The 27,551-nt window shown below is 41.9% G+C and overlaps 1 protein-coding gene across 1 annotated transcript in view; it reads left to right on the top strand.

Moving 5' to 3' along the window:
- KSR2 (kinase suppressor of ras 2) overlaps nucleotides 1–27,551 on the top strand; it is a 418,923-nt gene that overhangs the window by 339,729 nt on the left and 51,643 nt on the right. The window contains exons 10-13 of the mRNA XM_063087289.1: nucleotides 9,020–9,188; nucleotides 21,976–22,017; nucleotides 22,655–22,727; nucleotides 25,700–25,748. Of these exons, the coding sequence (XP_062943359.1) occupies nucleotides 9,020–9,188; nucleotides 21,976–22,017; nucleotides 22,655–22,727; nucleotides 25,700–25,748 (333 nt within the window). The remainder of the gene's footprint in view (nucleotides 1–9,019; nucleotides 9,189–21,975; nucleotides 22,018–22,654; nucleotides 22,728–25,699; nucleotides 25,749–27,551) is intronic.

The following is a 27,551-nucleotide window of genomic DNA, read 5'->3' as shown; positions in this document are numbered from 1 at the left end:
TCATCATGATGTCTAGCTGAGTTTTCTTGTATCTCATTCAGTTTCCTTAGAATTATCACTCGAAATTCCTTGTCAGTTATTTCAAGGGCTTCTTGTTCTATAGGATCTAGAGTATGAGATTTATTAACTTTTGGTGGTGTACTTTCTTCAACCGCAATTATTTGAAGTTGATACAACAAGCAAACAGAAAGGACATTGTTGGGGGGGAGGGGGGAGGGAGAAGGGAGGGAGGTTTTGGTGATGGGGAGCAATAATCAGCTACAATGTATATCGACAAAATAAAATTAAAAAAAAAAAAAAGAAAATGTGATAACTGATATTGAAAAAAAAAAAAAAAAAAAAACCTCAATAGACGGGCACAAGGACAGGATGGAGGGATCCAAGGAAAGAACATGTGAACTTGAAGACAGAACAATAGAAATCACACAGTCTGGATAACAGAGAAAAATGGACTAAAAAAAATGAGCAAAGCATCAAGGACCCCTGGGACTGTAATAAAAGTTCTAACATTGGTGTCATTGGAGTCCTAGAACAGGAAAGAGGGGAAAGAGGGCAGGGCGGGAAAAGTTCATGAAGAAATTGTGGTTGAAAACTTCCTAACGTGTGCAAAAAAAAAAAACCTACAGACTCAAGAATCTGAACAAAACCCAAATAACATAAACCCAAAGAAATCTGTGCTAAGACACATTATGTCAAACTACTGAACACTAAAGACAAAGAAAAAAATCTTGAAAGTACTGAAAGAGAAACAACACTTTACCTATGAGGGAAACCATTTAAATGACAGCATATTTCTCAGTAGAAGCCATGGAGGCCAGAAGAAAATGGCACAACAATTTCAAGGCTGAAATAAGAGTTTTCAACTCAGGATTCTATAAATAGTGAAAATATTCTTCAAAAAGGAAAGGGAAATCAAAACATTCTCAGATGAAGAAAAACTAAGAGTATTGGTCACAAGCAAACCTACCCTAAGAGAATGATTAAAAGGGTGTTTTTTTTAAGCAGAAAGGAAATAATAAAGGAAGGAATCTTGAAACACCAGGAAGGAAGGAAACAATGGAGAGAGTAAAAGTATGGGTAAATATAATAATACATTAACCTTCTCCTCTTAAATGTTCTAAATTATGTTTGACAGCTGAAGCAAAAATCATAGCACTGACATGGTTCTAAATTTATGTAGAGGAAATATTTAAGACAATTATAAAGGGGGAGGGTAAAAGGACATCAAGGAAGATAAGATTTCTACACTTCACTCAAACTGGTAAAATGTTGACACCAATAGACTGTAATAAGTTATATACAAGGGTACTTCAACTGGTTCATGGAAAAATGGAATTAAAAGATAATATGAATTTTTTCATGAACTTTCTGAAGACCTCTTGTATATGTAATATAATACCTTGAGCAACCATTTAAAAAGCTATACAAGAGATACACTCAAAAATGCTATAAAGTCAAAATGAAACTCTAAAAAATGTTTAACTCACAGGAAGGTAAGAAAAATAAAACAGAGAAAGAAAAAATGGAATTGACAAACCTCTAGCAAGACTGACAGAAAAACACAAATTACCATTATCAGAAATGAAATGGGACATCACTACAGACCCTACAGTCATCAAAAGGATAATAAGAGAATATTATAAACAACTCTACATACATATATTTCACAGCTTAGATAAAATGGATGAATTCTTTGAAAAGCACAAACTGCCATGAATTAACCAATATGTATAAGTACCGCACGCTAACAGATTGCGCCACTGGAGCTCCGAATTACCCAATATGAAATAGACAATTTGAATAGCCCTATAATCATTAAGGAAATTGAATTAATAATTTTTAAGTTATCACACTCCCCCCAAATAATTCTCCAAATGATTTCACTCGAGAATAGTACCAAATGTCTAAAGAAGAATTAACACCAATTGTATACAATTGCTTCCAGACAGTAGAGTACACATCCCAATTCACTATATATAGCCAATATTACCCTGATACCAAAACCAAAGTACAACCCCCCCCCCACAGACTAATATCCCTCATGAATATATATGCAAAAAGCCTTAACAAAATATTTAGAAAATAGAATTCAGCAATATATAAAAGTGAATTTTATTCCAGGGATGAAAAGTTGGTCCACTATTTGGAAATCAATTAATGTTATCTACCGTATTAACAAGCTAAAAAAGAAAAATCATCTGATCTTATCAATTGATACCGAAAAATCATTTGACAAAAGTCAACAACCATTCTCAATAAAAAAACCATCAGAAAAACAGGAACAGAAGGTAAATTCCTCAGCTTAATAAAGAGCATCTTAAATACATACATTCATATATATGCACACAGCTAACATTATACTTAATAATGTAAGACTGAATGCTTTCCCCTAAGACTGAGAAGAAGTTAGAAGTTTCACTCTCCTCATTCTTATTCAACGTAGTGCTGGAAGTTTTAGCCAGTGCAGTGAGGCAAGAAAAGAAAAGACATACTGAATGGAAAGGGAGGTATAAAACTCTTCTTATTTGCAGCTGACATCATTGTTTGTACAAGATCAATATACAAAAATCAGTTGTATTTCTATATACTAGCAATTAACATATGGAAACCTAAATTAAAATATACAATTTATGGTTGCTCAACAAAATGGAAATACTTAGGTGTAAATCTAATAGCACATGTACAGGATTTGTATGCTGAAAATTGCAAAATGCTGGTGAAAGGATCAAAGATCTAAAGTAATGGAAAGACATACTGACGACATATGTTCAGCACAAAGATATGCTGAAGTCCTGATGTTCAGGAACTGTGAATTTGACCTTATGTGGAAACAGAGTCTTTGCAGGCATCATCAAATTCAGGTGAGGTCATACTGGATTGGATGATCACTTAATCCAGTATGATCATCCTTATAAGAAGAGGAGAAGAAAAACAGAGACACACAAGGAGAACACGAAGTGACAACAAAAGCAGAGATTGGAGTGATTCAGCTGCAAGCCAAGCAATGCCAAGGATTTCTGGGCACCACCAGAAAGCTAGGAAGAGGCAAGAAAGGATCGACCTAGAGTCTAAGGGGGAGCAAAAACATGGCCCTACCAACACCTTGATTTTGGACTTTTGGCATCCAGAACTGTGAGAGAATAAATTTCTGTTGTTTTAGGCCATTCAGTTTGTAGTACTTTGTTACAACAACCCTAGGAAACTAATATACATACCATGTTCATGGACTGGAATAATCAACATAGTTAAAAGGCCACTTCTCCTCAAAACTGATATACAGGTTTAACACAATTTCTATAAAAATCCCAGCAAGACTCTTTTTGTAGATATATTAGTCTGTTTCTGTTGCTTATAACAGAATACCTGAAACTGGATCATTTATATAGAAATGAAATTTATTTCTTACCATTTCAGAAGCTGGAAAGTCCAAAGTCCAGGGCATACATCTGGTGAGGACCTTCTTCTTAATGGGAACTGTACAGAGTCCCATGGTGACCAAGATTTAACATTGCAAGAATCGGATAAGCAAGAGAGCTAACCTCCTCACTTGTTTTCCTTTTAAAGCCATCAGAACCATGCCTATTGCTACCCATTAAACCATGAACTTATTACTCCATGAATGGCTTAATCCATTCATGAGGGCACAGTTCTCACAATCTAATCACCTCTTCAAGGTTCCACTTTTCAATTACTATAATAGGATTTCCCACCCTCTTAACACTGTAAAAGTGTGGATTGAGTTTCCAACACATGAACCTTTGGGGGACACATTCAATTCATAGCAGTAGATAAAGACAAGATTATTCTAAAGGTTGTATGAAAAGACAAAGGAACTAGAATAGCTAAAAACTATTCTGAAGAGGAATAAAGTAAGAGTAATCACTCTACCTGATTTCAAGACATTATATAGCTACAGTAATCAAGACTGAAAAGTATATGCAGATGGCAAATAAGCACATGAAAAGTGTTTAATATTATTAGCCATTAGGGAAATGCAAATTAAAGCCACAGTAAGATATCACTACACTCCTATCAGATTGGCTAAAATAAAAAATAGTGACAACACCAAACAGTGGCTAGGATGCAGAGAAAATCAGTCACTCATACATTGCTGGTGTAAAATGGTACAGCCACTCTTGAGAACAGTTTCTGCATTTCCTTTAAAAACTAAACATACTATTACCAAATTGTGCTCCTCGGCATCTATCCCAGAAAAATGAAAACATATATTCACATAAAACCTGTCCACAAATATTTACAACAGCTTTATCCACATTAGCCAAACATGGGAAACAACTTAGATGTCCTTCAGTGGGTGAATGGTTAAACAAACTGTGGTACGTCCATATCAGAGAATACTACTCAGCAATAAAAAGGAATGAACTGCTGGTACAAACAAGTTGCATGAATCACAGGGAATTATTTTCAGTGAAGAGAAGTCAATCCGAGAAGGTTACATACCATGTGATTCCATTGATATAACATTGAAATGACAAAATTATAGAAATGGAGACTAGATTAGCAATGCCAGGGGTTACAGATGGGGAGGATGGTAAAGAGAGAGGGAAGTGGGTGTGGCTGTACGAGGGCAACATGAGGGATGTCCATGGGGACAGATCTGTTCTGTATCTTGACTGCATCAATTCAGTATCTGGGCTGTGATACTGTACTATAGTTTCACAGGGTGTTATCATTGGAGAAAATTGGGTAAACGATATATGAGTTCTCTCTATTATTTCTTATAACTACATGTGAATCTACAATGATCTCAAAATAAAAAGTTTAATTGCCAAAAAATACTATCATTAACGTAACAGCTACCATGAATTGATGAAAGAGTGCCTCAGCCCAGTATGAAGTGGGTGGGTACATACATACCTTATTTACATTTCACAGCAGACCTACAAGGTGAGTGTTCTTAGCCCATATTAAGGATGAGGAGAGACTGAGGCTCACACAGGAGAGGTCACTGACCCAGAGGCGGTGTGGCCCGAATGGGAGTGAAGGGTGAAATGCACAGCCTAGACAAGGCATCCGTGGGCATCCAGATGGAGAATGTCCATTTCCCTTTCTGCTCTTGCCCCCCATGCTGGAAGGCATTTGTTGCACCATCTCTGTTGTTTGGGAGGTAAACACACCTGTTGACAAATAACCAGATCACACAAGATCATCCTTGGGCACCTGCATCAACCTGAGGGATGGACCTCTGAGTAATGGAGGGATTGAGTGACCACTGTCCTATGAGTGAACAGATGCCCTGGGAACCTTCAGCTCTGCTGGCTTTGAGAGGCAGGAATCTCTTTTATATTATGTGGGAGTTTGCTTCTTTTGCTCATCTCTGGCCATCTGATGAAAGCAAAAGGTCCTAAAGACTTGAAATGCTTTTCAAGCTTTAGGCCGCTCCAACCTATCCTTTTGCAGGAGAATGCACCTGCAAATGCACAGTTAGCTAGCCTTCCTTCCTTCCTTCATTTCTTTCTTTCTTCCTTCTTTCCTTCCTTCGTTCCTTTGAGGTAGGTTACTGAACATCTACCAGGCGTCGGGTCATATGGATAAAAGAACTGTTGCAAGGATTCTACAAACACTCTACAAATACCTGTACTACTTATTTAGTCCTTACAATAACCTTTTACAACATAGATGCATATTTTACATATAAGGAAGCTGAGGCACAGAGAGGCTAACTAAGCTAACCAAGGTCACACAGATAGTAAGTGGTGGAGTAAAGATTTAAACCTAGATCTCTAGCTCCACACATTATGCCATTAACCACTGCTCTATACCAAGCATTATTCTAGATGCTGGGATACAACAGTGATCAAAACAGACAAAGATCTATGCACTTATGGACCTTATGTTCTAGCAGAGGAGACAGACTACAGAGAATAAACATAATAAGTAAGTTATGTATGTTAGAATGGAAAAAGAATGTATGTATGGAGAAAAGAAAAAATAGCACTGGAGAAGGAGTCTTAAGTGCTGGGGGTGGAGATGGGGGTGTGATTTTAAATATGGCAGAAAGGACAGACCACATTGCAAAGGTGATGTTGGAAGAGATGAGGGAGGGAGCTTTGCGTATATCTGTAGAGAGAACATTTTAGGCAGAGAGACCTGCTAGTGCAAAGGTCCTGAGGCAAGAACATTCCTAGCATGTTCGAGGATCAGTGCATTTGTTTTCTATTACTGCCATAATAAGTTAATGGCAATTTTGTGGCTTCAAACAATGCTCATTTATCATCTTACAGTTCTGTTGGTCAGAAGTCTGGGGACGACATCTAAACTGAGCTCTATGGTTAGTTGCACAAGTCCACAACGAAGGTGTCAGCAGGGCTGTGTTCCTTTCTGGGGGCTCTGGGAATGAATTCTTTTTTAAACTCACTTGTGTTGTTGGCCTAATTCAGCTCTTGCAATTGTAGGACTGGGGTCCCCATTCCCTTGCTGACTGCCCACTGGGGGCTGACTTTTGCTCTAGACGCTGTCTGGATTTCTTCTCGTACTTTCCACTGGGCCCTCTAACAATAGGGGTTGAGTCCCTCTCGTGCTTTGAACTCTCTGGCTTCTCCTGCTACATCTCTCTGACTGAAGCTGGAGAAAGTTCTCTACTTTTAAGGGCTCATGTGATTAGATTGTGCCCACCTGCATAATGCAGGGTAATCTTTCTATTTTACAGTCTATAGCCTTAATCAGATCTGCAACGTCCCTTTTGCCATGTAATATAACATATTCACAGGTTCCAGGGATCAAGGATTTAACATCTTTGCGGGAGGGGGGGGGATTCTGCCTACCACAAGCAGTAAAGGGAAGCAATGTGCCCAGAATGGAGTGAGCAAGAAGGAGAATGGGAAGAGATGAAGACAGAGAGGTGACAATACTGAGTTACACACAGAGGGACTCGAGCCTCCTGGACCATGGTGAGGACTTTATCCTTTATTGTAAGTGAGAAGAGAAATCAATTGAGCAGAGGAGGGATGTGACTGACATATTATAGTAGGATTCCTTTTTCTATCTTCTGAGGAACAGACTGCAGGGGAGCCAGGGTGGAAGCAGAGCATCCAGTTATGGGGACACTGCAGTGGTCCAGATGACAGTGACAGTGGCTTGAACTAGGGGGTAGCAGTGGAGCTGGTAAGCAGTGGTTATATTCTTGAAAATCTGAAGGTGGCAAATTTTGAAGGTGGAGCTGGTTGAATTTCTTGACGGGTTAGATATGGGGTGTAAGACACAAGACTCAAGGATAACACTGAGGTGCTTTGTCTGAAGGATGAAGTTGTTGTCAACGAAAATGAGAGGCTGTGGGTGGAACAAGATGGGAGAATTGCATCTCGGACATGTTGAGTGTGAAATTCCTCTGGACATCCAAGACATGTTGAGGAGGCCTTTGGTTATATGAGTCTGGGGGTGAGATTAAGCATGGAGCCCTGGGGCACACCAGCGTTAATTGGTCAAAGAGAAGAGGGGACCAAGAAGGTGTGACCAGTGAGACAGAAGGAAAACCAGGAAAATGTCAGGTTCTGGAAGCCAAGTGAAGAAAGGAGTTACCAATTGTGTCAGTTGCTGCAGAGGCAACTGATTTGCAGAGGCAGCAAATCTAGATAATGCTTCAAAGTAGTTTACTGCAAAGAACAAAGATCTGGGAAGTGGTTGGAAGGAGAAGTTGGGTCAAAGGAATTTGAACGTAAGGATGGGAGAGGTGGCAGAGTGTTTATATGCTGAGGGGAATAGTCTAGCAGAAAGTGAAAAATTGAAGAAGATTCCAGAAAAAAAAAAATGTTTTTAGACAAGAGAAAGGCTGACAGAAATGAGCCAAAAGAAAGTGAAAAATTGACCCAGTCAAGAGTGAAAAATTGTCAGATACAGTTGTGCTAAGAGCTGTACATGTCCCTATGCCATTTAATCTTCATGCAGCCCTGTGCATCTGGCGCTAGCTACTACTATTCCCATCTTACAGTGGACAAAACCGAGGCATAGCGAGGTTAAGCATTTTGTCCAGGATGTTCGGGAAAGAGGTGGCTGTGGGGTTTGATCCAGGTTTGCTGACTCTGGACCCTGCTTGTATTAATTTCCTGGGGCATCCATAACAAATGATCACAACTGGGTGGCTAAAACAACAGAATTTTATTCTCTAGCAGTTCTGGAGGCCAGAAATCTGGCAGGGTTGTTTTCTGGAGGCTCTGAAGGAGACTGTCCCATGCTTCTCACCCAGCTTCTGGTGGCTCTGACAGTCCTCGGTTTGTGGCTGCATCATTCCAGTCTCTACCTCTCTCTTCAGGTGGCTTTCTTCTCTGTGTGTCTGTCCTTTCCTATGTCTTATAAGGATATTTATTTGTCATTGGATTTAGGACCCACCCTAATCCAGGATGATCTCATTTTGAGATCCTTATCCTAAATTACATCTGCAAAGACCCCTATTCTAAATAAGACCAGATTCCGAGATTCCGGTGGACATGTTCTTTGAGGAACTCTATTCAACCGATTGCGCTGCTCTGAAATCAACGCCACCGAGGCCATTCTGAGGATGCACATGTGGATTCTGTCTTCATCCTTGCTTTGGAATGGAGCTGGTCTGGCGGGTGAGGACAGGCAGTGCCAGTTCCAGCGGAGACAGGAGGGGAGATGCTAAAGCTCACTCTCATGCTCTCTCTGCAGCTGTCAGGCTGCTGATTCTTTAATAAACACTCGGGAGGAGAGGTGTCAGGGTGGGAAGTGTACTCTGGGCACCTCTGCGTGGGATTTTCCAGAATCAAAGAGGCACAGAATGTGTGGCTCTCACCTATGTGGTTTTCATTACATGGTAACCTTTCACTCTGGGCTCCAATCAGTGGACAGAAATTTGACACCAGAAACTGTTCCTTCCACAGGTAGATATAACCCCGTAGGACTTTGGAAGGATCTTGAGACTGAGGGAAGGGCAAGAGTCACTGAGGATGCTGGGGTGGGGGCTCTCTCAGCTCAGCTCATTCTGTCTGCTGTCTCTGTTTCCCTAACTGTCCCTGATCCCTGCCCTGTTTTCTTTCTGCAGGACCACATCCCTGTCCCTTACCAGCCAGACTCCAGCAGCAACCCCTCGTCCACGACGTCCTCCACACCCTCCTCGCCAGCACCGCCCCTCCCTCCTAGTGCCACGCCACCTTCTCCCCTACACCCTTCCCCACAGTGCACAAGACAGCAGAAGAACTTCAACCTGCCAGGTACCTCCGTGCTCGGGGAGACGTGGAGTGTGCAGTGTTGGAGGGGCAGAAGTTAGGGAGGGGGTTGGGTCATACCAGAACCATGATGGGGCCAGTCCACACTTGAAGGCAATGGGTTGATGATGAGAGTGGGGCAAGGAAGTACATGAACTGACCCTTACCATGTGCAGTGCCATTGCCTTGTGTTACCTTTTTAATCTTTAGAGTAGCCACCGAGCAAGTATTATCAGCTCCATTTTACAGATGAACAAACTGAGGCTCAGGGAGGTGCAGGAACTCTCAGAGCCTCTGTATCTTGGTAAGCAGCAACCCCATGTGTTCACCTAAATGCTAAGATGCAGTGGGGAGCCATCTGCTCTGGAGCTGGCAGTTATCTTATGAGCTGAATTGGTTGAAATTGGTAACAGGACCCTGTGCTGAGAATCTTAGTGGACACATGCCTGAGCAGGGCTGAATTCTGAATCTTAACCCAGACGTGAGGACAGAGCTCTGAATGTGTGATCTGGAGTCCTGGATTCAAGATTCAGATCTATCATTTTCCGGCTGTGTGACCTCTCACCTCTGATGGAATGTGATTGGGTGAGACGATTTGGAAGGTTCCTCCAGCTCACAAATCCTAGGGTGCTGGGGCTATTGACCAGGGAATGTGCTCTGGGCTGTGAGATGAGGATGGAAAAGCCACTCTTGGCCCTCTTTGACATTAGACCTAAGGAAGGGATCTTTCTCTTACTCCAGGTGGGCCAGATCTAAGATCTTCCCACCTCTTCTGGGGGCCCTGCCCAGCCCAGTCCCTGTCCTGCGACCCCATGAATGCTTCCAGCTCAGTGGATTTGTGGCACCACCACTGACTTCAAGAGGGAGTTGGTTGGGATGAGATCTGGCTTGGTTAGTTGGGACAAGAGTCTAGATCTGTGTTGTCCAATATGGCAGCCACTAGCCACATGTGGCTATTAAAATTTAAATAAATTAAAATTAAATGTAATTAAAAATTTAATTCCTCAGTTACACTAGCCACACTTCAAGTGCTCAGTACCACATGTGGCCAGTGGCTGCCATATGAGACAGTTTGAATATAGAATTTTTCTGTCATCACAGAAAGTTCCATTGGACCGTGCTATTCCAGGGGCTGATTTCCTCCTGAGTTAGCGAGCTTCACATGGCGAATAAATTCCAGATCCTCAGCAACAGGTCACACCTCCAAGCTTCACCAGCCATGAGTAAATGAAGGCCCCACCTTACACCTGGGCAGCACCCAAATTCAACCACCCTGCTGAGGACAACTGATTATGTCACCTGCTCACACTGTTTTGATTTGGGCTGTGTCCACAGAGATGGGGTATATTTTGAAGTCTTGTAACTTTGAGATTTTTTTGGTCAAGTTCAACTCTGAGGCAGACCCATATCCACCTGGTGTGAGGGCCACTCACCTGCCAGCCAGCAAGAACCATAATGCAAGTCACCAGCTGAATCATCTCAGCAAGCACCACCAGGTCAATTAGGCAAATTGCCCACATTTCCATAGCCTGAAGGTTCCCACTGCCATCTCCAGCGTGGTTCATTTCTACTTCTCCAGAAGGGGCTGAATGGAAAAAAGTCCTTTTGACACTCCATGACCACCCAAATTTGGGGTCAAGTGGGCCTGGATGCTGTCCTATAGCCATTCCACTTCCTTGAGACCCTGACTTCACGGGTATTTTCCCTGAAACTGCTGCCTGTTTATGGGCCAGGGGCTGGGAAAGAGCCCTTTTAAGGGAGAACCATGCGTGAAGGCACGACAGCTCTTTTCTCCCTAGAAGCATCTGCTGGCATCTTCATAGAGCCCTGACTAACCAGGGGGTGGTCACTGTGTTCCCTAGCTCCTTCTTTCCCTTAGCCAGAGTCCCCAAGAAGGGATCCTCACCAGTATTCTGTGCTAGCCTGCCAGCTGCTTCATGCCTATTCCATGACATGTCATGGCAGGGTCCTGGCCCTCTTTGGGGACTGGGTTAAGGGGTCTTTTGGGGAAAGTTATGTTAGCACAGCAGTTAAGAGTATGGACTCTGAAGCCAGGTTGCTTGGGTTCAAATCCCAGCTCTACCACTTAATTTCTTCCTGATGTTGGGCAAATGACTTATACCTCTCTGGGCTTCAGTTTTCTCATCTGTAAAATGGGGATAATAATAGTACCTACTTCATAGAATTATTGAAAGGCTAAACATCATAATACGTAATAGCAGTCTCATTGAAGATCTCAACAAATCAAGCTACTTGTATTATTACTAGATAGACACAATAATAAAAAATTACTATGGCTACTTTTTTGGCATTTCTCATCATCACTGTGGAAAGACTAATGAAATCCCCATGTGTCTTGGCATTAGGAGCATGAATCGAACTAAAATGTTTTGGGAAGGTAATTGGGCATTGTCTGTTAAAGTTTTAAATGTGCATTCCTCCCCCCCCCCCCCCACACACACCAAGGGACACGAAAATCAACTACGTTGTATACTGATAAAATAAAAATAAATAAAGTACAGCATGGAACATAGTAAAAAAAAAAAAAATGCATTCCTTTGACCAGCAATATCCCTTCTAGGAATGTATATACAGAAATATTCACACTAGGGCATGGTATCTGTGCATAGGACTTCATTGCAACAGTGAAAAATTGAAATCAATCCAAATCCCCATCAGGAAGAATGGTTGAATACACTGTAATATAGCTGCATAACCAAATACTCTGTGACCCTTAAGAATGCAGTACTCTCTATAGATTTCCTGACATGGAAAGATATCCATAATGTACTTTAAGTGGAAAAATAAGAGATTTGCAAAGTAATCAGTATAACAACATTCTATTTATTATAAAATGTTTGTATATATTTATGTATGCATGTAAGAGTGTATATATGTGTTTGTATATGCACAAAAAAGTCTGAAAGAACATCATGGCAGCTGCTTTGGAGGAGAGGTGTTTTTCTCATACACTTCCCTAATGAGGAGGGGGCATCAGTTTTAGAATTTAATAATAATAATAAAAATGCAGTGCTGAAATGGAAAACAAAATAGGACCTTCCAGAAGTGCAGTCACATCTTCCCTGTGTCTTAGGCAATTTCAGAAAAATTCCCCCAGGGTGACAAGTGCCTGTCCTGTTTGTAAAAGGACCTGATCAGCTGTCACACTCTTGATTGAAAGCCTCTATTGGTGGGAAAGGGAGCTTTAACTTATGGTTCCCTGCCAGACATTGAGTCTTCTGAAGGCTAGTTAAGCTAGTGCCTAGGAATAACAATGTCCCCAGCATTAACTCATCCAGAACATTCACGTCCAAAAGGAGCTGTGAGGTTAACGGCCATTTGGCTCACCTGTTAACCTCAGGACATGTGAAGAAAGAGCTGTTAATGAGAAAACCGTGGTATTTGTGACTGTGCTCTGCCAGCTGGCTTACCTTGTTCTCTGCCCTTTTGTGAGTCCTGGTGCCATGTTGGACATGCCCCAGTGTAGGGTGGAGTCAAGAACACTGTGTAGACAGACAGACCTGGGTTTAGATCCCCACTTTGCTCCTTCCTAACTGTGTGGCTTTGAGCAGAGCACTGACTCTAGTTTAAGTCTCAGTTTCTCATCAGTAAAATGGCTCTAACAGTTCAAAGTTGTTGTGACATCCACTGTGCCAAGATACATGAAGAGGCTGTGGAAGGGATTGTTTGGTGAGTTTCTGAGACTGGAGTGTTCCAATACCTTCTGTCTTTGGAGCCTCTTAGCACTATCTTGATACACACACACGCACACGCCATTCCAAGAGTAGCAGATTCTAATGGCTCCAAGGGAAGAAAAAAGGAGGAAGAATTTGCCTTTGGAGGAGATTGCAGGATATTTGAGATCTCACATGGGCTGGGCCACTTGGACTCAGGAGAGTGTTTCTGCCCCGTAAGAACTCTCTCCTCCCCATCACATGGTCTCAATTCCCTCTTTTGTGCTCAGCACTTTGTGCCATTATCTTGTTTTTTCATTCACCTGTTTAGTATGTGCCCCCTCCTTTAGAATGCCAGCTCTGTGAGACTAGGAAACATATTTGCTTCATTCACTGACTACACCCAAAGCCCAGCACATTGCTACTGCTTACTGAAGGCACTAATTAAATGTTTGTTGAATGAATGAGTAAATGAATGACTTGAATTTCATGCACTACGCAGGGCTACAGTTTTATCTCTTCAGATTGTGTTCCTGGCCCTCAGGGTAGATTCAGCCATTCATTTTGTTAACAGGTATTTATTGAGCATCTACTATGTACCAGCTACTGTACTAGGCACTAGATATGGAGCTGTGAACAAAACAGACATAGCCCCCTGTATCCATTTCCTGTTGTCACTGTAACTAATGTCCACAAACTTAATGGCTTAAAACAACACAAATTTATTATCTTACGGTTTTGGAGGTCACAAGTCCAAAATGGGTTTCAGTGGGCTAAAAATCAAGGTGTCAGCAGGGCAGGTTTGTTCTGGAGGTTCTAGGGGAGAATCTGTTTCCTTGTCTTTTCCTAGCTTCTAGGGGCTGCCTACATTCCTCTGTTTGTGCCCCTCGTCACTGTCATCTCTGCTTCCGTGATCACATCTCCTTCTCTGACTCTGTCTCTCTGACAATCCTGTGACCCACTCTTATAAGGACCCTGTGGTGACATTGGGCCCACCTGGGTAATCCAGGATCATCTCTCCATTTCAATATCCTTAACTTAATCACAACTGCAAAGTCCCTTTTGCCATGTAAGGTCATGTATTCACCGTTTCCAGGCGTTAGGGCCTGGACATCTGGGGGATGGGTTTGCATTATTCTGCCCACAACAGCCCCTGTTCTCGTGGAGTTTATAGCTTAGTGGTAGAGGCAGGTGTGACCCACATGAACATCCACATGAAAACAGGATTACAAATTGCAATTGGGTTTTGAAAAGAAAGAGCAGCAATACTGTGAGCAAGTCTAAGAAAAGGACATGTTTAAGTTAGAGGGTCAGAGACAGCTGAGTTCTGAAGGTGGGGAAAGGAGCTGGAACAATGTGCCAGTGGCCCAAGCATCATAAACAAGGGGAGACTCAGAGCTGCGGGGTGGAGGCCTGGCACGAATTCAGATTCTAAGACTCAGTGGGAAGCAATCGAAAGGCTTAGGCAGAGGATGACTTGATTCTTCTTCCTTCCTTCCTTCTAGAAGACCACTCTAGCTGCTCTCTTGGGGGCCTTGGAGTAGGAGTGGGAGCTCCAGAGTGGAAGTTCCTCCAAAGTCTCTCTGACCTCATCTGCAGCCTCCCAGGTCCTAAGTCCTCTTCGATGCCAGGAAGCTGGGAGCACTCAGCTCTCCCAAGCAGCCCACTCGGGTTCATCAGCTGCTCCTTGGAGCAACTTGTCACTGATGATGTTTTTTCTCCTCTCTGGTCACTCATCTCCCTTTCAGTCATCAGGAACGAGCTGTTCTATGGCACACAGAAGGGTGGAGGAGGGGCTGGCTCTAGGCAAGGAGGCATTTGCCGGCGTCCCTTTGCCTGACACCTGTCCCTCCTCAGACTTGCTGAAGCAGCCTTTGCTCTCCAATGCCCAGCCCCTCCTTCTCAAAAGCACAAAACTGCCAGCTAACCTTTTCTGCAGACACTGAATCCCCCATCTCAATCAGAGCTGGGAAAGGAAGAGATCCACTAAGCCTCTTGAGAACCTTGGGTAGTTTTTCTTTTTTTAATTTTAGCTTCTTGTTGACTAATAAAGTGTCTGCATGCAATGAAAAACCTAGGTCATCTAACAGAAAACAGGTGCCCGAAGTCATGGAGGTTGCTTTTCTTTTAAAGCTTTGTTCCATGACCTTGAATAAGTTGCTCCTTGTCCTGGACACCCCGTTTTCCAGAATCAAAAACGCATCCATCTGGATTCCAACTATTTGAGATAATGTGAAATTGGACTAAGCCAAAGGTTTCTGCTGTCTTATCTATGATATGAAATAGTTGATGAATTCAGCAAATTTCTGTTGTCCACCCACTGGCATGAGACATAGAACCAGGGATTTGGGGTCCTGGTTTGCTAGGACTCGCTCTCTACCTTGAAGGAGCTTGTAAATCAATTCCACCCTCAGGGGGATTGTTCTGCCTATCTCCCCTTAAGCAAATGACTTAGCACTTGAAATTATCCAATTGTCTCTTAATTATGGATCATTCTTGTCTGTTAAGAGAGCTCAGAAAGAGGTTTGCTTATTCATCGCAGCTCAAGCTTACTCAGCACCTACTGTACACTCTGTCTCGTGTAATGATGATCCCAGCCCTGAGGAAGGGACTATTATTATCCCCATTTTGTACATGTGGACATTGAGACATGGAGGGACTTGCTCCGGCTTTTACAAGTAGCCAAAGGCAGAGCAAGGACCCTATGGGATCAGCTTCTAGACTCCAGGCTCAAACCCCTGTGTTTATATTTGGTGAGCTTGTCCCTGAATGTGATCAGATTGTTTCTCAAATGTGGATTCACTAATTCACACTCATATCTGACTGCTCCTATCTTCCTGCTCATTTCATTTACTTGGGGATATAAAGCTTTGTGTGATCTGTTCCCTGCCCACATCACCTCTCATACCTCCTACTCCAGGCACTGTACCCCAATGGAGTAAGTGGTAACACTAGAAACCTTTTTTTAAAAATTCTGTCTCCCCCCCCTTTATTTGTTTGTGTGTTTATTTATTTATCTATCTATTTATTTATTTATTTTTAACTCCCACAGATAAGTGAGAACATGTGGTATTTCTTTCTGTGCCTGACTTGTTTCACTTAATATAATTTTCTCTATGTCCATCCATGGTGTTGTGAATGGCAGTATTTCATTCTTTTTTGTAGCAGAGTAGTATTCCATTGTGTAGATATATCACAGTTTCCTTATCCACTCATCTGATGATGGACATTTGGGCTGGTTCCAACTCTTGGCTATTGTAAATAGTGCTGCAATAAACATTGGAGATATCCCTTCAGCATGATGATTTCCATTCATCTGGGTATGTTCCCGCCAGTGGAATCACTGTGTCATATGGTAGATCTATCTGTAATTGTTTGAGGAACCTCCATAACGTTTTCCATAAAGGCTGCACCATTTTGCAGCCCCACCAACAGTGTATGAGAGTTCCTTTTTCTCTGCAACCTCGCCAGCACTTATCATTCTCAGTCTTTTGGATGTTAGCCATCCTAACTGGGGTGAGATGGTATCTCAGTGTGGTTTTGATTTGCATTTCCTGGATGCTGAGTGATGTTGAGCATTTTTTCATGTGTCTGTTGGCCATTCATATATCTTCCTTTGAGAAATGCCTTTTCAGCTCCTTTGCCCATTTTTTAATTGGGTTATTTGTTTTTTTGCTGTGAAGTTGCTTGAGTTCCTTGCATATTCTGGATATTAATCCTTTGTCAGAGGTATGTTTTGCAAATATTTTCTCCCACTCTGTTAGTTGTTTTTTTACCCTGTTGATTGTTTCTTTTGCTGTGCAGAAGCTTTTTAGTTTGATATAACCCCATTTATTTATTTTACCTTTAGTTGCCTGTGCTTTTTGGGTCCTATTCATGAATTCTGTACCCACTCTTACTTCCTGGAGTGTTTCCCCTATGTTTTCTTTAAGGAGTTTTATTGTTTCAGGATGTATATTTAATTCTTTAATCCATTTTGAGTTGATTTGGGTATATGGTGAAAGGTATGGGTCTAGTTTCATTCTCCTACATATTAGTATCCAGTTTTCCCAGCACGACTTGTTGAAAAGTCATTCTCTTCCCCAGTATGTAGATTTGCTGCCTTTGTAAAAGATCAGATGGCTGTAAGCATATGGATTGATTTCTGGGTTCTCTATTCTATTCCCTTGATCTGTGTATCTATTTTTATGCCAGTACCATGCTGTTTTGGTTATTATAGCTTTGTAATATAGTTTAAAGTCAGGTAGTGTTATGCCTCCAGCTTTATTTGTTTTGCTCAGGATTGCTTTGGCTACGCATGGTCTTTTTTGTTCCATATAAATGTCTGGATAGCTTTTTCCATCTCAGAGAAAAATATCATTGGAATTTTTATGGGGATTGCATTGAATCTGTAGATCACTTTGGGTAATATGGACATTTTCACAATGTTAATTCTTCCATTCCAAGAGCATGGGAAATCTTTCCATCTTCTCTGTCCTCTTTAATTTCTCTCAACAGTGGTTTGTAGTTCTTTTCGTAGAGATTTTTCACATCCTTGGTCAGCTTTATTCCTAAGTATTTTATTTTTTTGGTATTTATTATAAATGGGCTAGCTTTCTTGATTTCTTTTTCTGCATGTTCACTGTTGGAGTATAGAAATGCTACTGATTTTTGTGTGTTGATTTTGTATCCTGCATCTTTGCTGAAATAATTTATCAACTGTAGGAGTTTTTTTATAGAAGCTTTAGGCTGTTCAATATATAGGATTATCATCCTCAAAAAGGGACAGCTTGACTTCATCCTTTCCAGTCTGGATGTCCTTTATTTCCTTCTCTTTTCTGATTGCTCTGGCTAGTACTTCCAACACTATGTTGAATAGGAGTGGTGAGAGTGGGCTTCCTTGTCTAGTTCCTGTTTTTAAGGGAAAAGCTTCCAGCTTTTGCCCATTCAGGATGATATTGGCAGTGGGCTTATCGTATATGGCTTTAATTATGTTGAGATACTTTCCGTCTATGCCTAACTTGTAGAGAGTCTTTATCATGAAAGGATGTTGAATTTTGTCAAATGCTTTTTCGATATCAATAGAGATGATCATATGATTTTTGTCTTTGCTTTTATTAACATTGTGTATCACATTTATTGATTTGTGTATGTTGAACCAACCTTGCATCCCTGGGATGAACCCCACTTGATCATGGTGTACAATTTTCTGTATGTGTTTTTGTATTCTGTTAGCTAGTATTTTATTGAGGATTTTTGCATCTATATTCATCAAGGATATTGGCCTGTAGTTTTCTATTTTTGATGCAGCTTTGTCTGCTTTTGGTATCAGGGTGAAGTTTGCTTCATAGAATGAGTTTGGGAGAACGGCCTCTGTTTCAATCTTTTGGAACAGTTTGTAGAGAATTGATATCTGTTTCACTTTGAAGATTTGGTAGAACTCTGCAGTGAACCCATCCAGTCCTGGGCTTTTCTTTGTTGGGAGCTTTCTGATAACAGCTTCAGTATCTTTAATTGTTATTGGTCTGTTCAGATATTCTATATCTTCTTGGCTCAGTTTTGGTAATTTGTATGCCTCCAGAAATTTATCCATTTCCTCCAGATTTTCAAATTTGTTGGCATATAGATGTTTGTAGTAGTCTCTAATGATTCCTTGTATTTCTGAGGTGTCAGTTGTAATATCACCTTTTTCATTTCTAATTTTTGTTATTTGGGTCTTCTCTCTTCTTAGTTAATCTTGTTAAAGGTTTGTCAATTTTATTTATCTTTTAAAAAAAAACTTTTTGTTTCATGGATCTTTTGTATTTATTGTTTTTTGTGTTTCTATTTCATTTAGTTCTGTTCTGAACTTAATTATTTCTTTCTGTCTACTAACTTTAGGTTAGGATTGTTCTTGTTTTTCTAGATCTTTAAGGTGAAGTGTTAGATTATCTATTTGCCATCTTTCAATTCTTCTGAAGTAAGCATTGAATGCAATAAATTTCCCCATTAATACTGCTTTTGCAGTATCCCACAGGTTTTGGTATGATGTGTCATTATTTTTATTAGTTTGAAGAAATTTTTTGATTTCCCGTTTAATTTCTTCTTGGACCCACATGTCATTAAGTAGAATGTTGCTTAATTTCCATGTGTTCATATAGTTTTCAGAGTTTCATTTATTATTGACTTCTAATTTTAATCCATTGTTATCAGAAAAAATACATGGAATAATTCCAATTTTTTTGAATTTGTTAAGACTTGCTTTGTGACCTAACATGTGATCTATCCTGGAGAATTATCCATGTGCTAATGAGAAGAATGAATATTCTGAGGTTGTTGTTTAGAATTTTCTGTAGATACCTGCCAAATCCAATTGGCCTAAAGTATTGTTTAGATCTTGTGTTTCTCTGTTGATTTTTTGCCTAGATGATCTGTCCAATGATGAAAGTGGGGTGTTCAGGTCCCCCGCTATTATGGTGTTAGTGTCTATCTCTTTCTTTAGATCTAATAGTGTTTGCTTTGTAAATCTGGCTGCTCTGACATTAGGTGCATATATATTTATGATTGTTATGTCTTCTTGATGGATAGATCCTTTTATCATTATATAGTGGCCTTCTTTATCTCTTTTAATGGTTTTTGCTTTAAAGTCTATTTTATCTGATGTAAGAATAGCTACTCCAGCTCATTTTTCATTTCTATTTGCATGATATATCTTTTTCCATCCTTTCACTCTTAGTCTATGTGTGTCTTTACAGGTCAAGTGAGTCTCCTGAAGACAGCATATTGTTGGGTCCATCTTTTTAATCCAGTCAGTCAGTCTGTGTCTTTTGAATGGGGAATTTAATCCCTTTACATTTAGAGTTATTATTGAAAGGTGTTGATTTACTCCTAGAATTTTACTGATTCTTGTTTAGATGTCTTAAGTATCTTTTGTTCCTTTTTTCTAATTTTCTGTTTGTCTTCTGTATTTGTTGGTTTCTTAGGGTGATGATAAACTATTTTTTTTTTCTTTTGTTAGCATTTTTGTTTTGCTGGTAGGTTTTGTTCTTTCTTGTGTATTCATGGCAGCAATGGTTGTTTTTGTGGTTTCAAACCCAGTACTTCCTTGAGAATTTCTTGTAGGGCTGGTCGTGTGGTAGTGAACTCCCACAGTTTTTGTTTGTCTGAGAGATATACTATTTGTCCTTCATTTCAGAAGGATAGCCTTGCTGAGTAAAGTATTCTTGGCTGGCAATTTTTGTCCCTTAGTGTTTTTAATATATCATCCCATTCTTTTCTGGCTTTTAGAGTTTCTGGTGAAAAGTCTGATATTATTCTGATTGGGGCTCCCTTATAGGTGACTTGCTACGTTTCTCTTTCAGCTTTTAAGATTCTCTCTTTGTCTTTGATTTTTGTCAGTTTGATCATCACATGTCTTGGAGAGGACCCTTTTGGGTTGAATGTGTTTGGTGGTCTTTGGGCTTTCTGAATCTGGAGATCTGTGACTTTCCCCATACCTGGGAAGTTTTCTGCTATTATATCATTGAATATGTTTTCAATGCCATTTCCTTTTTCTTCCCCTTCTGGAATACCCATGATTCAAGTATTTGAGTGCTTAAGGTTGTCAGTTGTCTCTCTTAGATTTTCTTCAAATTTTGATTCTTTTTTCTTTTTTCTGGTCTGTCTGTGATAATTCAAACAGCCTGTCTTCAAGGTCAGAAATTCTCTCTTCTGCTTATTCAAGTCTGCTGGTTAAACTCTCTGTCATGTTTTTTATTTCATTGAATGAATCCTTCCGCTCCGCAAGCTCAGCTACATTCTTTTTCAGGGCATTGATTTCTTTGTACATTTCTTCTTTCAGATCCTGTCTATTTTTTCTCATTTCATTGTGTTGTGTAACTGAGTTTTCTTGTATCTCATTCAGTTTCCTTAGAATAGTTACTCTAAATTCCTTGTATGTCATTTCAAAGGCTTCCTGTTCTATAGGATCTAGTGCTTGAAAGTTATTGATTTCCTTTGGTTGCAATGTACTTTCTTGATTTTTCATATTTCTGTTATCTTTTCTTTGGTGTTTTGTCATTGTGGCCAGGGGTATCACAGTCCACTTGTTTCACCCCGATGTCTGGCTTGGATCCTGAAATCTTTGAAGTGTTTGAGACCTCTGGCCTCTAGTGAGTGGACTGGAAATAAAATGAATTGTCGGAGAATCAGCAGTGAAGTCCAATTTCTTTTATATATCTTTTCCATAAATACAGAAGTTAATTCATGTTTGTGGTAGGCAGATAATGACTACTGCCCCTCCCCGCCCCAATAGATGTCCATGTCCTAATCCTGGAATCTGTGAATATGCAACTTTATGTGACAAAAGGAAGTTTGCAGATGTGATTAAGTTATGGATCTTGAGGTGGGAAGATTATCTTGGCTTATCCAGGTGGGCCCTGAGTGTAATCACAAAAGCCCATGTAAGAGGGAGGCAAGGTCAAAGGCAGTGGAAGACAATGTCAGAGCAGGAGTAGACATTGAGGAGATGGGACAGTGAGCCAAGGAGTGCAGGCTGCCTCAAACAGCTGGGAAAGGTGAGGAACGGATACTCCCTGGGAGCCCCTAGAAGGAGCCAGCTCTGCCGACACCTTGATTTTAGCACTTTAAGACTTATTTTAGACTTCTGACCTTCAGAACTGTAAGAGGATAAATCTGTGTTGTTTTAAGCCACCAAGTTTGTAGTAATTCATTACAGCAGCAAAAGAGAAAACTAATACAATGTTCAATGAAGAAAATTTGGAAAACACAGGAAAAGCATAAAAGATTTTTTTAAAAAATCGCTATCATTACTCTGCCAAAAGGGAAAAAAATTAATATCTTGGATTATAGCTCTGCAGATTTTTTTCTCTGCATGTGTATAATTATGCACTTAACAAAAATGGTGTTGTACGCAGAATGACTCTCCCAGTCTGATTTTAGGGAGTTTGAGGTGTCAAATGGGAGGGTTGGCTTGGGGATTTGGAGCTCTGGTCCCCTTGCCCATGTTCTCAGTCCCTTGTAGTTCGAGGTGTCTGCAGAAGTATGGGAAATCTCAAGAGTGGGCAGACAATGGCCACATGGTGGCCACGGGAGCCCAATTTGGTACTTGAAGGGAAAGCTCCTGGGTGGCACTCATGCTGGTGTTTTCTTTCTCTTGCAAGCATCCCACTACTACAAATACAAGCAGCAGTTCATCTTCCCAGGTGAGTTTTGCATGAGCCAGAAGCAGCCCCTTCTGAACAAGCCCTGCTGAGGTGTGGGGGTTGCTGGAATGGCTGCAGGTGAATGTTGTTGGGGTGTATGGGATCAAAGAAGGTGGTGGTGGGGGCACCACCCTCCAGGATAATGGCTGGACATGGAAGTGGAGGAGGTGAGGGTGGGAGACCCCAAGGACACAATGGAAAAGCCTGAGAGCATTGTCAAGGATGGGCAGGGGTGAAGAGGGCTCCGGAGCCACGTGGGAGGGGACAGATGGTCAGAGGGGCCTGCGTTGAGTACTGAGAAGATGGGAAACCAAGTGGCCTCATGATCTCAGAGGGAATTTGGGAGTGAGAAGCATTCAGAAATGATCAGTGGATGCTTCAGGATGGGTGTTTGGGGCTCTGCAAGCCCCCATAGTCAACAATGGGGAATTCTGTACAGGATGTCTTCTAGAACACTGGTCCATCTGCATAGGTAAAGTCCAGGTGGTGCAAGAAGGAAGAAAGGGGGTTGGCACCCCCCACACCCCACAGGGATCTGGTGAAAAGTTATTAGCTGCCATCTCTCCCAGAAATCAGGCCTTGGGCATGGTTGTGGACTCCATGGTTGGTTTCTGACTGTCCAATCTCTGGCTCTCAGATGTGGTGCCGGTGCCAGAGACGCCGACCCGGGCGCCCCAGGTCATCCTGCATCCAGTGACCTCGAATCCAATGTAAGTGGAATGAAGACTGCCTTCCCCAGCCCTGGGCTTTTGAGCCCTGGCCCTTCTTTCCGCTTGTGTTCCCTGTCTTCTTTCTTCCTCTTCCTGGAATTGATGGGGTTGGGGGCAGACGGGTAAGTTCGAAGGAGCCACAGAGACATAGGGAATGACTTAGACAAAGAGACGGAGTGTGACAGACAGCCCAGGCTGAGAGACAGATGCTGAGAGAGGCTTTGCTGGCCCCGTGAGCCAGCTCTGCCTGTGTTTCTGGTCCTGCCTGTCAAGTGTGATTTTCAGGGGCCATTTCCTTAGGCCCCTGGACCCTTCCTATGATTAGAAAGATCATTTTCCCCAGGCAATAGCTAGAATGAAAGGACAATCACTCTATGTCACTGTCCCCCTTTGGAAAAGTATAATTTAGGTTTATACCAGCTCTCAGCAAAGTATAGTCTGTGGGACAAATCCAACCTGCCTCCTGTTTTTATAAATAAAATTTTATTAGAACACAAACATGCCCATTTGTTTACAATGTATTGCCCGTGGCTGCTTTCTCATTACAGCAACAAAGTGGTTGTAATAGAAATTGTATGGCCCCAAAAGCCAAAAATATTTACTGTCTGGCCCTTGGCAGAAAAAGATTGCTGACCTCTGACTTATATCATTGTAAAAATAATGTAAGCTAATTTTGGAAATTTTGGACTATTCTATAAAAAAGAAAAGGGAAAATAATCACTCATAATCCCACCACTGGGGTCTTTTTAAAAATGTAAATTACGTATTTACATAATTGTGATCCACAATAGATGTAGTTACCATCATCCTGCTGTATTATCTTTAATGCTGTAACATTGCATTTATCATATTATTCCAGATTCCTCATAGATGTTGTTTTTAATGGCTGTAAAATGTCATATTGATGTAGAATAATTTCTTTACACTGTTTAAGATCCAGTTATAGGGAAATGATTAAGGAAATTTCATATTTCACAGTTGTAAACAACACTGCCATGAACATCTTTGTGTATCGTATCCTTAGGATATAGACCTTCTTCCCAGGTGGTCTACTTCACTTTGTGCAGCTGAAATGAAATCACCTTCTTTAACTTCTTTGGTTGTGAGCAAAGTCTGGGACATGCTAGGATTTCACCAGTTTCCCAACTCACATTTTTGCCTACTTCGTTTTTCTTCTGGCTCCCATCATGGTTCCATCCTTTCTGACCTGTGTTATAGACTTTGTTAAAGACCTAAATGGTACATCTCTAAAATCAAAGGAGCAGCAGCTTGCTAGGGGATATTGTGCTGACATCTAGCTCCGAACCATTTCTCTGCTGCACATAAACCAATTCCACAACTTGTGCGAGACAAACTCCAGGTTATTAACTGACAGTTGGCGAGTGCCAATGAAAAACAGAGTCAATAGCTGCCTGTGATCTGCTTAAATGTGCGTGGAGTGATGGGAACTAACTTTGCAGAAGGGAAGTAATTGAATAGCCTGGCTGCTGGATCATGCCTTGATGCAGAGAGGAGAGCTGCCCTTTTTGTTGGTGGGTGTGAGGAGGGACTTGGGCTGCATTGTCCTGCCTAAATCTCCCCTGGGGCTTCAAGTTCCTAGCATATCCTAGCATAAAACCGTGTGGTTTTATCCCACCTTCCCAGTCTGTACTGTAAATAATTGGTTAATACAATGACAAATGCCACTTTGTGACCAATCCTTCTTTCCCCTGCTTCTAGTTCTTGCAGTTTTCAGACTCCCTGCAAGTAGATTGACTCTGTCTGCAGGGTCAGCAGCTTCCTTGGGTCTGGAGGTCAGGATAGGGGACTCCTCCCGTAAAATGAGGAGGTGGATAGGGAGAATCTGCTCAGCTTCCACTGGAAAATAGGAAGGGGACATGGTATTCATTGTGATTCCTTTTTCTCACCTGCTCCAGCCCTTCTGTGCACTCAGCAGCCCCACTACTGTCCCCCTGCTGCACTCCATAAACATGTACACATCCTCAAGTCTCAAAACATACCTCCAACACACACCTCTAATGCATGCGGTACCCAGCATCCCAATCACATTCCATAATAGGACAGACCCCTCACACCCACAGTACATACCCAAATTATGCCATCGGCATACATACAGCATGTCCCACAACCTCCCCAGTAGGTACACCCAACTCACAAGCACACAAGACAGACCCGACAAAAAACATTCACACAGTCCTCACACACACACACACACACACACACACACCTATGTCTTCCAGTCCAGTCCAGTCTTCTTCTTTTCATTCCATGCATCCTGATTCCGTGTGACTGGCAAGGTCCAGCTCTAACACTATGAACTTCAAATACATCCAGTAATTCTCTCTCCTTGGGATTTCTACCATGCTCCATTTATTCAATTTATACTTAAACTTTGGCCCTTGGCACTTTTAGCCTCTCTGCACAATATCTACCTACTTACTTTAGTCCCTTCAGTAGTAAAATATTCCTTTAAGTCAGGAGCCATGCCGATTTCAATTCTGTATCCCTCTGAGGGCCTAGCACTGTTCCTGGCACACAACTCTAGTCGAATGAATGAATGAATGAGTGAGCAGACAAACAAACGAACACTAAGATTGTTCCAAAAGATTCTGAATCTGAGTGAACTTTGGAGAGATCTGATCTTTCCTAGTGAACACCTGGAGCTCTAAGGATTCTTCTACTCGTGGCATTTAGGCCAATTTATAAGGAAGCTGCTAGATTAGTGGAAACCGAAGCAATCAAGAAAAATGAGCCCTGAGCAGCCCAGAACATCTATTTAAAACAATGTCCTTGCACATTGCTTCTTTGTGGCGAGGTTATGGATTATTTCAGACACAAGTGTTCAAATGAAATGCAAGATGAAGGTTTGGTGGTGAGAACTTCTCTTTTTGGGATTCTTCATATGTAGCTAAACTCAATACCTGGACCAACCTTTTCACCTAAGGGTCCCATTTCTTTTTCTTTGTTTAAAGCTTGGAAGCAAATCCATTACTTCAAATTGAAGTGGAGCCAACCTCAGAGGTAAGAATTGAAGAGGGATAAAGCAACTTTTTCCAGAGGCTGCCCAGAACTTGGCAAAATCCACTGATGCCTTTGATGACGCAGAGGACATGGGTGTGTGTGTGTGTGTGTGTGTGTGTGTGTGTGTGTGTGTGTGTGTGTGTGTGTGTGTGTGTGTGTGTGTGTGTGCGCGCGCGCGCGCGTGTGTGCTGTGACCCTGTTTGATGGATGTTCTAACTCCAGGACAATTAATGATCAGTGACCCCTCCCGACACCCAGGCCTAATGGGCCATTATATGGTGTGCCTCATGGAAAATCTAGTTGAGTGGCAGTTGGCAAGAGATTTGCATTCTTACTTTAAAAATCAGCTCGGGGCTGGGTGAGTGTGACAAAGGGGATGTGCCCCACTGCCTTTGAAAGACTATGTGGGGGCAGGTGGGGCCTCAGGGATTCTGAGCTTGGCAGAGTGTTGAGAATGTTCTGGGGCTTCTTTCCACCTGCCCAAGCCACTGGAGTTGTAAATGAAATGTTATGGGTGAGAACCACGGAGTCCTCACCCCTCAGCTTTGCCAGTGTGTCCTCAGCTGAAAGGAATAGAGTCAGGGTTTCCAGAGAAAATCATGTCCTTTTCCAGAACTATCGTGGTAGTCGGAAAATGATCCTGGGAGAAGCCAGTGTTTCCTGTGTTGTTTTTCCTTACTGTGTGGTTGGGGGCAGCTTGCTCAGGTATTTTGGGTCAAGAAGCCACCTTCTCAGGTGTCTCACCAGGCCCCAGGGCCTCTGGGAATCACCACTGGATCAGGAACTTTCTGCTCCTGAACTCCAGCAAAAGAATCCAAGAGGCAGGGCACCTCCTAGACCCAGGCACTCCCAGACACCATGTTGGGAAGGTGGGTCCCTGGACCTTGAGAGTTTAACTCTAGTGGTGGTCACATCCAAGTGTACCTGAGTCATGTGGCATGGTAAAAATTCAGATTCTTGGTCCCAGCCTGCAGATCTGCATGGGGCCCAGGAGTCTGTATTTTCTCAGGCATCCCAGCAGATGTTTGATACAGGTGGTCAGGTTTGTGCAGAGAACTTAATACGTCTTCACCTTATTTAAAACCTCCTGCCACCATCCCTACTACCATCTCCCCCAGAGCAGATTTTATTACCTCAACTTTACAATGAAGAAATAAAGGCTCAGAGAAGAGAATTAACTTGTTCAAGGTCACACAGAGGCCAGGTGGCAGCTGCCTTGGTCTGGAGCCCATTCTATTAACCTCTCCCTCCCCTGTCTCCTTCCCTCCTAGATGCTATAGGAACTTCGGGCCTCTGGCCTGTAGCTCTGACCTCTCCCACTTTCTGAATGATCAATTCCAAATTCCCTGGGGGGAGCAAAAGACACTCCACATTGATGGTTGTCACATGTTACATGCAGATGTACCCATATTTTAGCCTGTTGTCCTTAACCCATGTACCTAAATAAGCAAGCCAAAACAGCACAGAATAGGAAGGGCATCGGATATTAGAAGTCCAGAGACCCAAATTGTGGTCCTGCCTCTGCCTGGCTGTGTGACCTAGAGCAAGGCACTTCCCGGGATGACCAACCATCCCAGTTTGGCCAGGACTGAGGGGGAGTCCTGAGATGTGGGACTTTTGGTGCTAAAACCAAGAAAGGCCAGCAAACTGGAATGGGTGGTCCCCTAGCGTTTCTCCTCTCTGGGCCTCAGTTTCCCCCCTTAGCACAGGCAGCTGGACTCTCATGGTCTCCCTTTCAGCTCGTTCATTGCAGTATGATTGTAGACCCGAGCTACCTGGGGAAACAGCGAGATATATGTCCAT

Source organism: Cynocephalus volans, chromosome 2 (genome assembly GCF_027409185.1).
Source record: "Cynocephalus volans isolate mCynVol1 chromosome 2, mCynVol1.pri, whole genome shotgun sequence".
Lineage (NCBI taxonomy): Eukaryota > Metazoa > Chordata > Mammalia > Dermoptera > Cynocephalidae > Cynocephalus > Cynocephalus volans.
The sequence above is the reverse complement of the archived record's forward strand: the minus strand, read 5'-3'. Positions and strand labels throughout refer to the sequence as shown.